Here is a 12,305-nt window from a genome sequence, read left to right as displayed (position 1 = left end):
TATGAAGTCAAACAACAACAAGTGCTGGCAAGGATGTGGGGAAAAGGGTACACTTGTACATTGCTGGTAGGACTGCAAATTGGTGCAGACAATTTGGAAAGCAGTATGGAGATTTCTTGGAAACCTGGGAATGGAACCATCATTTGACCCAGCTATTCCCCTTCTCGGTCTATTCCCTAAAGACCTAAAAAGAGCATGCTACATGGACACTGCTACATGGATGTTCATAGCAGCCCAATTCACAATAGCAAGACTGTGGAACCAACCTAGATGCCCTTCAATAGACGAATGGATAAAAAAAAATGTGGCATTTATACACAATGGAGTATTACTCTGCATTAAAAAATGACAAAATCATAGAATTTGCAGGGAAATGGATGGCATTAGAGCAGATTATGCTAAGTGAAGCTAGCCAATCCCTAAAAAACAAATGCCAAATGTCTTCTTTGATATAAGGAGAGTAACTAAGAACAAAGTAGTGTCAAAGAGCATGAGAAGAAGATTAACATTAAACTGGGATGAGAGGTGGGAAGGAAAGGGAGAGAGAAGGGAAATTGCATGGAAATGGAAGGAGACCCTCAGGGTTATACAAAATTTCATACAAGGGGAAGTGAGGGGAAAGGGGAAAATAATACAAGGGGGAGAAATGAATGACAGTAGAGGGGGTAGAGAGAGAAGAGGGGAGGGGAGGGGAGGGGGGATAGTAGAGGATAGGAAAGGCAGCAGAATACAACAGACACTAGTATGGCAATATGTAAATCAATGGATGTGTAACTGATGTGATTCTGCAATTTGTATATGGGGTAAAAATGGGAGTTCATAACCCACTTGAATCAAATTGTGAAATATGATATATCAAGAACTATGTAATGTTTTGAACAACCAACAATAAAAAAATAAAAAAAAAATAGAAGAAAGATCAGTGGACTAGATTAAGGGGATTCAAGGAGAGAGAGGAAGGATGGGATAAGAAAAGAATATCGGAATGAATCTGACCTAACTTTCCTATATGAATATACCACAATGAATCTAACCATTGTGGATATCTTACCATATTCGGATCTAATTTTTAAAAAAAAACTATAAAAAGAAACAATTAAAGTGTTAATAACTAATTTAATTCAAAGTGATCAGAAGGAAAATGAGTATGAAAATCAATGATTTATGCTTAATAAAACCTAGTGTGGTTTTCATTAAAATGAGAGGACAATAATTTGGGTTTTTTTGTACATTCTCTGTTATGCTGCATGATGACAATAAAGTCCACTTTGTTTTGGTTTGGTTTGTTTGACATTAGGGATTGAACTCAGAGACTGTTTATCACTGTGCTGTATCCCCAGCCCTTTTATAGTTTTTAATCTTGAGACAAGGTCTCCCTAAATTGCTTCAGCTGGCTTTGAACTTGTGATCATCCTGCCTTAGCCTCCCAAGTAAGATTACAGGTGTACACCACCACTCTGGCCCATTATTTCCTTTGATAGGGCAATTACAAGGTTATATTCACAAGTTTTCATTTTTCTTTATGTCTCCTTTTAAATACTTGATAATAAAGTCATTATTTTTAAAGCACCCTGGATATCATGGATTCATTGTTTCTTACATTTTCTTATTCAATTATCTATATCCAATTTTTTTCCCATGAGTTGAGGAGTTTTTTAATGTTACTTTCACTAATTTAAGGAAATCCTACAATTTTTTCAATATCTACAATTAATATTTACAATCCATTTGCATTAAATTGCTGTAATCCAACAATTATCTAGAAAAATATCTACAAAACTTTGATAAGATGGGTGAGGAGAGACTCAAATTCTAAATCAAGAACAGTATTTGAGCATGGATATTGAGTTATTAGCCTTGTAAATGTTCAGTATATTTGTGTATATTTTCCTTTTATATCAATATTTGCTTTTACATACAGATGTGTAAATTTGCAATCTCTTACAATGAGAGCTAATTCACTCTATAGAGCTTATTGACTCCTCATATTACAGATACAAAAGTTTTGAGTGAGTTGATCCAAGGACACAGGAGCAAATGTGAGAGAACCTCTAGGTATCCTTAATTTATATTGTTTTGAAGAAACCATGAGGCCACAAAAGAAGACATAGTTTTAAACATTTTGCCCAAAGTTAATCCTTTCTCCCTTTGCTTAATCCAACAGCTTAAAATATGATATACTTTTTATTATAAATAATAGAAGATCAACTTGGAGTTAGATACATAATATTTTCACAGGTTATTCAATACTAAGGAGTTTACAAAGTAATACTCAGAATATCTCTTTATGCTTTCAAAAATTAGTTATTAATACTTTACCACATTAAGTATCTTACTGTAACATACGAACATATGTAACATAAATGGGAGTTTCTTTCAACATGGCACCTGCTATCCCACATTCCAAAACAGACATGGTAAAATAAGACTGCCAAGATTATTTGGGGTAAGCCAAAGTCTGAACTCTGACTCATTTAACCATAACTTCTGATAAATCATTACATTTTTGTGTCCCAGGTGCATTTGTAAACTAATGATGAAATCAATACGATTTTAAAAGCTCCTTCACTTTCCATGATCATCTAATGCCATCACACAATTCATTTTTCTGAATTAAAAAAAAGAAGCCCAAACAGAAAGGAACCCCTCTCTTATACACATGGAAGGTAAATTGATCAAGCATTTTGTTTTGGATAGTGCAATATCTAAAATGAGCAGACTTTTGAACCAGAAATCCTATCTCAAATATTGTAACCAACCTACTATAATACTCTCATGAGAAAGTCTGTACAAAGATAATCACTTTAGCACTATTTGTAACAATGAAGAACTAGAGGTAACATAAATTTCCATCATTAGGAGAGTAATGTTATATTGTCCATATCCTAAACGACTGTGAGGTAATGTTACATGGAAGTTATCCATGATCAATATGTGTGTGCCACTAAAAAGTAAGTTGAAGAATTATATGCTGTATATTTATTCAATTTTTATTAAAAATAAGGTTTACATTTTAAAGTATATGCACATATATACATTTAAAAAATATATATATATACATTTAAATAAATATGTATATATGTATATAAATGTATATAAACACGCATATATGTGTACTATGTATTTCTACACTCGTATACTTTTTAAAGCTCTTGTAAGAATACATTGCAAAGAATTACTCTTTATTACCTCTGGGTCCTTAGTGTTTAATTTAAATCTGTATTCTACATAGTACACTGGACAAATGCTTACTGGTTTAATAATCACTTCCTACAAATTAAAAATAATTGCCCAACATACAGTATTTTTAAAATTTAATTTTTATGCCTCTTATCCCTGTTAGTATGTTCTTTCAGCAATTTACATGTATGAGATATATGAAATATAATCTTCTATTTATACAGAGCCTTTTGTCCAATTAATGAACTCTTAAGAGATTGATCCATTCTTTTCTAAGTATGCTATGCAAAAATCCTTGAAAAAATAACCACTTTCAGGTGCCTGCCCCAGAGCCCAAACACAAAGCGAAGAGCTGTACAAAATGTCAACAGTAGATGGTGCACAATTACTCTTAAACAAGCCCTGCTGTTTCAAGAAAAATAATAAACCACCAAATAAAAATACAGATTGCTTCAAAACATGAAAGGCATAACAAATAAGAATTCTTACAAATTAACGAAAGAAACCAATAATCCCAACCTAATTTCCTGTAAATTATCCTCTCCTGTCTTGGGCTTCAGCTGTAGAAATGAATAAAAGAAAATGTTGAAGTTTTCAACAATATACTATGAAAACTATAAAAGAATGTTTGTCAGAGGTTCATTAAAGAGGAGCATGTTTGTGGTTCACAGTAAGTGTTAGATGAGTACAAGATTATCACACCTTAGGGGGGAGATCCCAGGAAAGGAACATAGCAAAAATGAGGCCAACATATATTTTTCTGTATTCACCTTTACAAGGAGCATGAATACTGCAAAGCATCTCTGGTTTGTAAATAATGCTTTTTGCTTCATCCCCAAAATTACTTCATCAAGGAAAGAGAAGTGCTACAGAAATGATGTCAAACATAGATACAACCTGAACCACATGGTTGACTTTAATTCTTTTAAAATTATTCTTCTTAGGCTGTATTTCATAATTTCTAAAACAAAATCTCTGAGGGTGGAATCGGATCATCTTGAGTCAGTGGTCCTTTCAATAAATAATATTCATCCACGAATTCATAAATTAAGGGGGCCTCTTTAAAACTTTCCAGTGAATTGGTCCATGCATTTATATCCAACTATCCTTTTGATGTTTGTTAAAATATATTTTAAAATTATGAGTTGTGCCTGGTCTTATGGTACATGCCTATAATCTCAGCTACTAGGGAGGCTGAGGAAGTAAGACCACAAGTCCCAGATCAGCCTGGGCAATTTTGCAAGACTCCATTTCAAATAAAACTTCTAAAAGGGACAGGGATGTAGCTCAAGGGTAGAATGGTTGCCAAGCATAAGTGAAGCCCTAAGTTCAATTCCTAGCAGCAGTAAAGGAAAAGAGGAGAAGAAAAGAGATTATTATGAACTATTTGGCTACATTTACACATTGGATAATGAAATTTTAATGACATTTTAGTCTACTATGTATTATGTATGATGGTTTCATAAGATTATAATAGAAATATAATAATCCCTATCACCTAGTGATGTCAGAGCTGTCATGTCATAGCACAATGAGTTACTTATGTGTTTGTGGTGATGCTGGTATAAACTTGATGTATATTGCCAGTTGTATTAAAGTGTGGTATATACAATTATGCACAATATATAATACTTGATAATAACAACTATGTTATTGGCTTATGGATTTACTGTACTATACTTTTTATTATTATTTTGGAGTGTACTACTAAGAAAAAAGTACAATAAAACAGTATGCTGGGGGGCTGGGGATGTGGCTCAAGCAGTAGCGCACTCGCTTGGCATGCGTAGGGCACTGGGTTCGATCCCCAGCACCACATAAAAATAAAGATGTTGTGTCCACCGAAAACTAAAAAATAAATATTAAAAAAATTCTCTCTCTCTCTCTCTCTCTCTCTCTCTCTCTCTCTCTCTCTCTCTCTCTCTCTTTCTCTCTCTCTCTCTTAAAAAAACCAGTATGCTGTATTACAACAGTGGCAGCCTCATAAATCTGTTTTTTGTGATTCTTGATCATATCATTTTGTGTGTGATTTAATCTAACATTGTTCTGTTCATCATGGCTCTGGGGCAAATAGATTTATTGTAAATAGATAGATAGACAGATAGATAGATAGATAGAAATACAAAGAGAAGTATACTATATGAATATATACCAATAGGCCAGGTATGAATTAGACTATACAATCTTGATTTATTTACACACACTCTGATGTGATGTGTGTGATGTTTGCACAATAATGAAATTGCCTAATGATACACTTCTCAGAAAATGTCTATGTTAAACAACATAACATACTAATAATTATAATAGTTACTCAAAGTCAGAAGAAACAATTAACACTGGATGGATCTTATTTTCACATGAGATTTTAAAAGTGAAACTTTCAATATCCATGCATTATTGTTGCAGGAGTAGTTCAGCAGTAAATATGTGATTAATCCAAATGTAAAAATATGTTGAATTTCAGTACATTTCTGTGAGTTAATAGAATAGAAATACAAGTTCAAAGGGGAAAATTATATAAAAATTTCCAATTGCTAATAAAGAACTTGATTGCATATCACTATAATAAATGAGGTTGTTATCAGGTATTTATTATATTTATATTCTAGTGGATATGTTTAAAGGGATTAATTTAATTGAAAAATATCAATATCTGCATTTTGTTAGAAACTATATTATTTGAAACTATTTAAATTTATAATGCAACTGTTTAAATGTAAGCCTCAAAAGGTGTGAGTTGGCATATAATTTTCAAAATCCTTTCCCTTAATGCTAAGATGCTTGATAGAATTATAGTTTCCAAGAAGAAAAATTAGGCATAGAAATACTTCTAGTTTAGAGTCTTCATATTACTCAGAAAGCTGTTATTTTTAATCATTCACTCTTATTATAAAGTACAAACATTTAATTTTTAAGAGCATTCATTGTGAGATTTATTGGTGAAATTCCCTTGTTAGCCAACATGATTTTTACAAACTTTCCCCATGCTTATCAGATATATGCTGTGGGTATAAACCTTCATTTTAATATGAGTCTACACATATTTAAAAGTATGTAGAAGAGTCTAGTTCAAAAAATTCCTTTATTGACTGTTTCTAAGTCAAAATGTAATTATTTGACATTACTGATATAGTGTTATTCCTGCCTTGCTTCCTCCTCTGATTCTAACAGAGTATTTAAATTGTTATAACTTGTAAACTTATTGCTGAGTCATTTTTAAATACTTCATGTAATGGTTTTGGAATATTTTGATGTAATCACTAGCCACATGTCAAATTTTTTTGAGATATAGCACTTACCCCCTGTTACATTTTGCTATTTCATCAAATATAAGTTTCCACCGAGGACGTCCAATAAAAAGTCTTGAATTCAGTGCTTGATATTTGTCTCCAATTATCTTCTGCCAAAAAAGAAGTACTATATTTTAAATGATCTTCAGATGTGAGTAAATAACTCTGTTTTCTTACATCAGCTCTGCTGGTGCTCTCTATCTTCCTACAAAATTGCTGTGATATGAAGAATATAAGTATCATATGGAAACCTATTAAGCACAATCATTTCATAGTATCATTTCCTTCAAAATCCATTATCTCCATGAATGCCATTTTTACATGTGATTTATTTTCCTAGACTTCAGTTAGTTGCTTCATTTAAAAAAAAAAAAAAACACACACAGATAAAATAAAGAATGCATTTTAATTGCTCACTCACTCTCAAAAAGGCTCAGCATCTATACTTCACTGAATATCTGCACATAAATACACTACTCACATTCGATTCATTATGAGTAAATTACTACCAATTGTCATCATGTATTTGGGGAAATATTCCTAGCCAAAATAGCCTAAGATAGCAGAGCTACAAATCTTGGCTCTATCAACAAATGATAGTAATGGGCTAGTTTCTGTAATTGAAGAAATATTGGATTTGAATAGATAGTGAAGAGTCAGAGTGAAGTGAGAAGCCAGGAGAAAGTGTCTGAGTTCCAGGCAGACAAACTAAGCACAAAGTATAAATTTGCTTTGTATCTTAAATAATTATGCCATGAGGAAAAAAATATGCTGACTTGCTTCATATGTATGATAAAATGAAATACTTTTACATATCAAGTACAGTAGAAATCTAATTAGAATAGTTTTGAGGTAACTGACAAGCCTTCATATGTTTATTCAAAATATTGTAAAAATGTATGATAGAAAATACTGTAATAAAAATCTGGGAAAGCATTTCCAAGACTTATCACCACATGTAGCTGTTCAATGTCATCTCTAAATAATAGTTTCTTTATCTGAAAAACAGGGAAATATCTACTTCTCAAACCTCTTAGGATTACAGAAGATAATATATGGAAAATTCTTAGCATGGTGTCCACATTGTAAATAAGCAATGTATGATAGCTATTTTATTCTATTTTTTAGTTTTTCTTGGAATGAACTATGTCTAATTTGTATGAGCTCATAATAAATCTCCACATACACCTCCCTTCTATGAACACAAAAACAAAAACAAAACCTCAAGCCTATTCATTTTTTGCCCAGTCTCCAGAGATAGTGAATATGAAGCAATTTTAAAGTGGGGAGAGATGGAATCAACAGGTCTGCTCTAGCCTACTGTGAGTAGGGTGAGTGAAAGGCAAAAGGGCTGATTTCAAGGACAGGCCATGAGTTTCCTGGATGTATTTCAAATGAGGCCTTTCTCTAGGAAACTTCTGCTCAAGCCACCTGCAGAAGTTTTCATCCAGCACGGTTCCTATGGTAAATCTTCAACTATCAAGAGGCTTGTTTAATTAACAATAACATCCAACCACATACCTGTATCCCATCTGTTTGACTGAGGTACAGCTGGATGTTGACATAGTCAGGTCTGTTCTCTTGCCAAAACTGAGACATAAAAATGAATAGACTTATTAAACTTCCTCCCATACACCCAGATTTTCTTCTATTATAATATATGTGAGTCTATGACTTAACATATAACTTGGTTATCACTGCAAATATTTATAAGGAAATGATAGGTAGATATGTACATAGAAGGATAGGAGACAGATTCTTACATTCACAAACCCTCCTGCCCTACTGGTAATAATTAGGTTTGATGAAGGTAGTGGAAAAAAAATAATTCTTTAGCTTTTCAGATACAGAAACTACTATGTTAAATATAATATTCATAATCCCCTAAATACTTTTCAATTATTTCTTATTTTATCCATGAATTTACTCCTTAAGAATATAATTTTCATTGAAGAAAAGACAATAGTGATATGGGATATACATGTTAGGAAAAGCAAAACAAAAATTTTTTAAAAGACATTTTTTTCTTCTTCTTATTTTTTTAACTATTTAGCACTGGATTTCCATTTATAAAATATATATGAAGCAAAAAAATATACCTGCAAAAAGAAGTAGTCTGGAAAAAATGAGAACCAGCAATTCCCCATTTCCCTCTTCCCACAGACTCTGGACCACCATTCTACTTTAAGTCACTATGAATTAAACTACTGTATGTACCTCCTTGTAAAAACTGAATTGAAAAATATTTTCCCTTTTGTGTCTGGCTAACTTCACTTAGTCTTCAAGGTCCATCCATTCTGTAGCATTGTGGCAGGGTTTCCTTCCTTTTTAATGTTAAATAATACTCCATTGTATGTATTCCCCATTCTCTTTGTCCATTAATTAGTCAATGGACACTTGGGTTGTTTTCATCTTTCAGCTATTGTGAATAATGTTTTATGAACATTCATGTACAAGTATCAGCTGAATTCCCTGCTTTCTACTCTTCTCAGTATATTTACAGAATCCATCCATATCTATCTCTCTCTTTCTCTCTCTCTCTTTACACAAAGTTCAAAAGCCTCCTATTATCTATCTTTCCCCAGAAAAGCACATACACCATCTTTTCAATCGCCTCTCCTACATTCTTGTTCTTGCTTCATGCACACAGACCTCTTTTCTTCCTCCATCACATCAAGCATGCTATTGCATCAGTGCTCTTACCTATGCAGTTACATTCCTCTGCCTCAAATTTGCTCCTCCTCCTGCTACACAACATACATGACTAGCGTGCTTGTTCCCTCCACTCAGGTCTCTATGCAAGAGCATTTTGTTTTGTTAGGTGGGCATTCTCATTCTTGAACGCACAATATAAATGAAGATGAAAAAACATGCCCTCTAATGATTATATATATATACGTATATATATATATATATATATATATATATATATATATATATATATGTATATATATATATATATATATATATATACACACACACACACATACATACACACTGGTTTAGGGAATAGTTTTTTTAGTTAAGACTATAAACCCCACAATATCAGAAACTTGGTTTTATTTTCTTATCTGACATATCTCCAGCTCCTAAAATAGTTCCTGACTCATGGTAAGTGATTAATAAATATTTTTTGAATGATAGCATGACTGACTAAATGAATGACTACATGCACAGAGGCATGAGCAATAAAGTCCACTGCTATACTCATTATAAAACAGAAGTAAATACACAACATTAGGAAATTGTTAAATAAACGAGATAATTCCACGCCATGAAATTTTCTACTGCAGTAAAAGAATGAGGTGGTTCTGTGTTTTATTAATATTAAAAAAATTCAAGACATACCAAGAACCAATAAAAAATAAAAAAAAACCAATTTGAATAAAAATATAAAGAATATGAGAGAACACTCATAAAATAACTGATTATATACATTGGGTAAGGAAAGTTTAGTGAAAGATTTTACTTTATCTGAATTGCTTGAAATATTTGCAGCAAAGACGCATATGTATATAACTTGTATAATTTGAATAAACATAGAAGAAACAATAGGTAATTAAAAATGTTATAAGTAGAATAGTGAAGAATTCTTACTTTTACCTCTTTTAAAAAGTTAGTATTTGAAATTTTTGAGGTTCTGGATAGCATATCAATAAGTTTTCTAATGGTCTTTGTACTCACGATGAAGATGAGGAATAAAAGCTTTTGGAAACAACAACTGAATATGCAAGAGCATGCAAGAGCCTGCTGATGTTCCTCCCCATCAGTCTCCCCAGTCTCTCTCACCACCCCCAGCCATATGCAAACACATCTGTTAAACATCTTATGTTAATAATGGAAATGAATGTTTCTAAGTTAAAGTATGTCACAGTTACCTACACATACTCACAAACACACATATCTAAAATGAAGTGTACCTAATTGTTAACAGATTTTATCTCTGATTTTGTTTAGGTTTAAGAGAATTTTTGCTTATCCTATAGCAAGTATTTCTTGCTTTTGTAATATGAAACAAAAGAACTATTTTTAATGAAAAATTGAAAAACCAAAAAAAATGCTATTGTTACCTTGTTATACAACATACAGAGTAAATCTGCAAACCAACAGAAGGACTGGATATCCCTGCACACCCAAATAAAATACAGTCTTCTAAGCTTGTATGGTTTCCAGTCATCCCTTTAAAATAATACAACATGGTAGTTATTAGGATTACAAAACAAATTACAGAATCTTTGCATTCTTGAAAATCTGCTTTTCACTATAGCAAGCAACCAATAGAAAAATCAGTCATTTAAATTCCATTATCTGACACATCACCATTACTCTCAAATGAATGCAATTCACAATGTACTGACTCAAAGTCATGGCATATATCATTAATCTGAGTGTTTATGCCATTGAAAATCATATGCATATCACCTGTTTCCATTTGAGGTCATACACTGAACTCTTGGATCAAAATAATATTTTCCCCCAACTCTCAGAAAAACAACTCCTCTATTTTCAGAGAATACTATCACTGAACAGGAGTCCAAAGTTCACTTGGTCTTGCCCTGGATTCCTGGCAAAATGAGCCTAAAGCATTCCAGAAATTTGGTTGTTTATCCCACTCTTAATAATCATTAAAGAAAGAGATTTCACAACCACGTACTATGTAATGTGTTCCAGCAACTCTTTATTCCAAGTCTGGTTTCCTATTTATAACTATGAAGTAGACTGGAGGTTAAGAAAATGTTCTTCCTTTTTCATAACATGAAGTATCCAAATAACTTGCAATGTGTTGTCAGAAACTAATGGTTTCTGGCTTGGAATATGGTTATTTTTGTATGATCCTCCAAAAAAAATACTGAAATTACATCTAGAAATAAAATACCATTCAAACACATCACTCTGGCTTATTATTTTTCATTGCTTCATAAAACATACTTTTAATGCAAATTGTATTTACTTGAAAAGTGAATAGGATAGATTTGAGCGTGACTTCCTGCTGTCACATTGTGTTTTCAGGTTAATTAGTTAACTTTTGCTTATAATCCTAGAAGTAAAATACTGGAAGTTTATTTCCTAGTTAGGCAGTCTCACCTTTGAAATTTCTTTTCTTCAGTCTGTTGTCAATTTGCTAAGTAACAAACCAATGAATGATGTGTTTATGTGTCATCTTCTCATAAAAGTTTTTCCTGACCATAATTCTACACTAAGTTCTGTCCTTCATTTCTATATTCTATTAAACTTTTTTCATAATTCTAACATTTTCTGAAATAGTTCTCTTTATGGTTTTCTCATTGGTTTATTTTTCACTTGTTCAACTTAAATGTAAGCTTTTTAAGTGCAGAGACTCCACTCCCATTCATTGCTGTGTGCCCAGTACCTGGTAAGATCAATTGGGCACATGGGTATTCAAAAATATTTGTTGATTGAATGAATGAGTAGTGCCACTTACCAGTGATGAAGAATGTAGTGAATAACTTTTAAAAGTAAAAGGACAGAGGAATGAATACCTGTGATATTGACTTATTTTTACAAGGAATATGCTGGGGGCTACAGACCACATGTTGAAAACCACTGAATTATCCTTTCCTTAATTAGTAGAATTCCTTTAAATATGAGTGGAAAAAATCTGTATGGAAGTATTTTATACTAAAAAAAGAAAATGTCTAAAATATTGGAAATTCTCTATTTAAATTGATAAAATGGATCAAAATGACATACAGCAAGGTGTTGAGTATTGATGCAAATGGAGTTACTCCAATGCCTCCAGCCACACAGAGGCTAACTTCATAGTTCAGAGATTCCTCAAATGGACTTCCAAATGGACCATCAATGTACAGC

General features: G+C 32.3%; 1 protein-coding gene across 6 annotated transcripts in view; it reads right to left on the bottom strand.

Moving 5' to 3' along the window:
* The window catches only part of Nox4 (NADPH oxidase 4), a 174,260-nt gene that overhangs the window by 12,437 nt on the left and 149,518 nt on the right, over nt 1–12,305 (bottom strand). For all 6 annotated transcript variants that reach the window (XM_046439393.2, XM_046439395.2, XM_046439394.2 and 3 more), the window contains 4 exons: nt 12,186–12,305; nt 10,544–10,652; nt 7,995–8,063; nt 6,483–6,583 (listed from right to left, as the gene is read on the bottom strand). In XM_046439393.2, coding sequence (XP_046295349.1) covers nt 6,483–6,583; nt 7,995–8,063; nt 10,544–10,652; nt 12,186–12,305 — 399 coding nt within the window. The remainder of the gene's footprint in view (nt 1–6,482; nt 6,584–7,994; nt 8,064–10,543; nt 10,653–12,185) is intronic.

The sequence above is a fragment of the Marmota monax genome, unplaced genomic scaffold (assembly GCF_021218885.2).
Source record: "Marmota monax isolate L192 unplaced genomic scaffold, Marmota_monax_Labrador192_F-V1.1 WCK01_AAM20220418_F8-fsc00096, whole genome shotgun sequence".
In the NCBI taxonomy this organism is placed as follows: domain Eukaryota; kingdom Metazoa; phylum Chordata; class Mammalia; order Rodentia; family Sciuridae; genus Marmota; species Marmota monax.
This window is presented reverse-complemented; position numbering and strand designations above follow the sequence as displayed.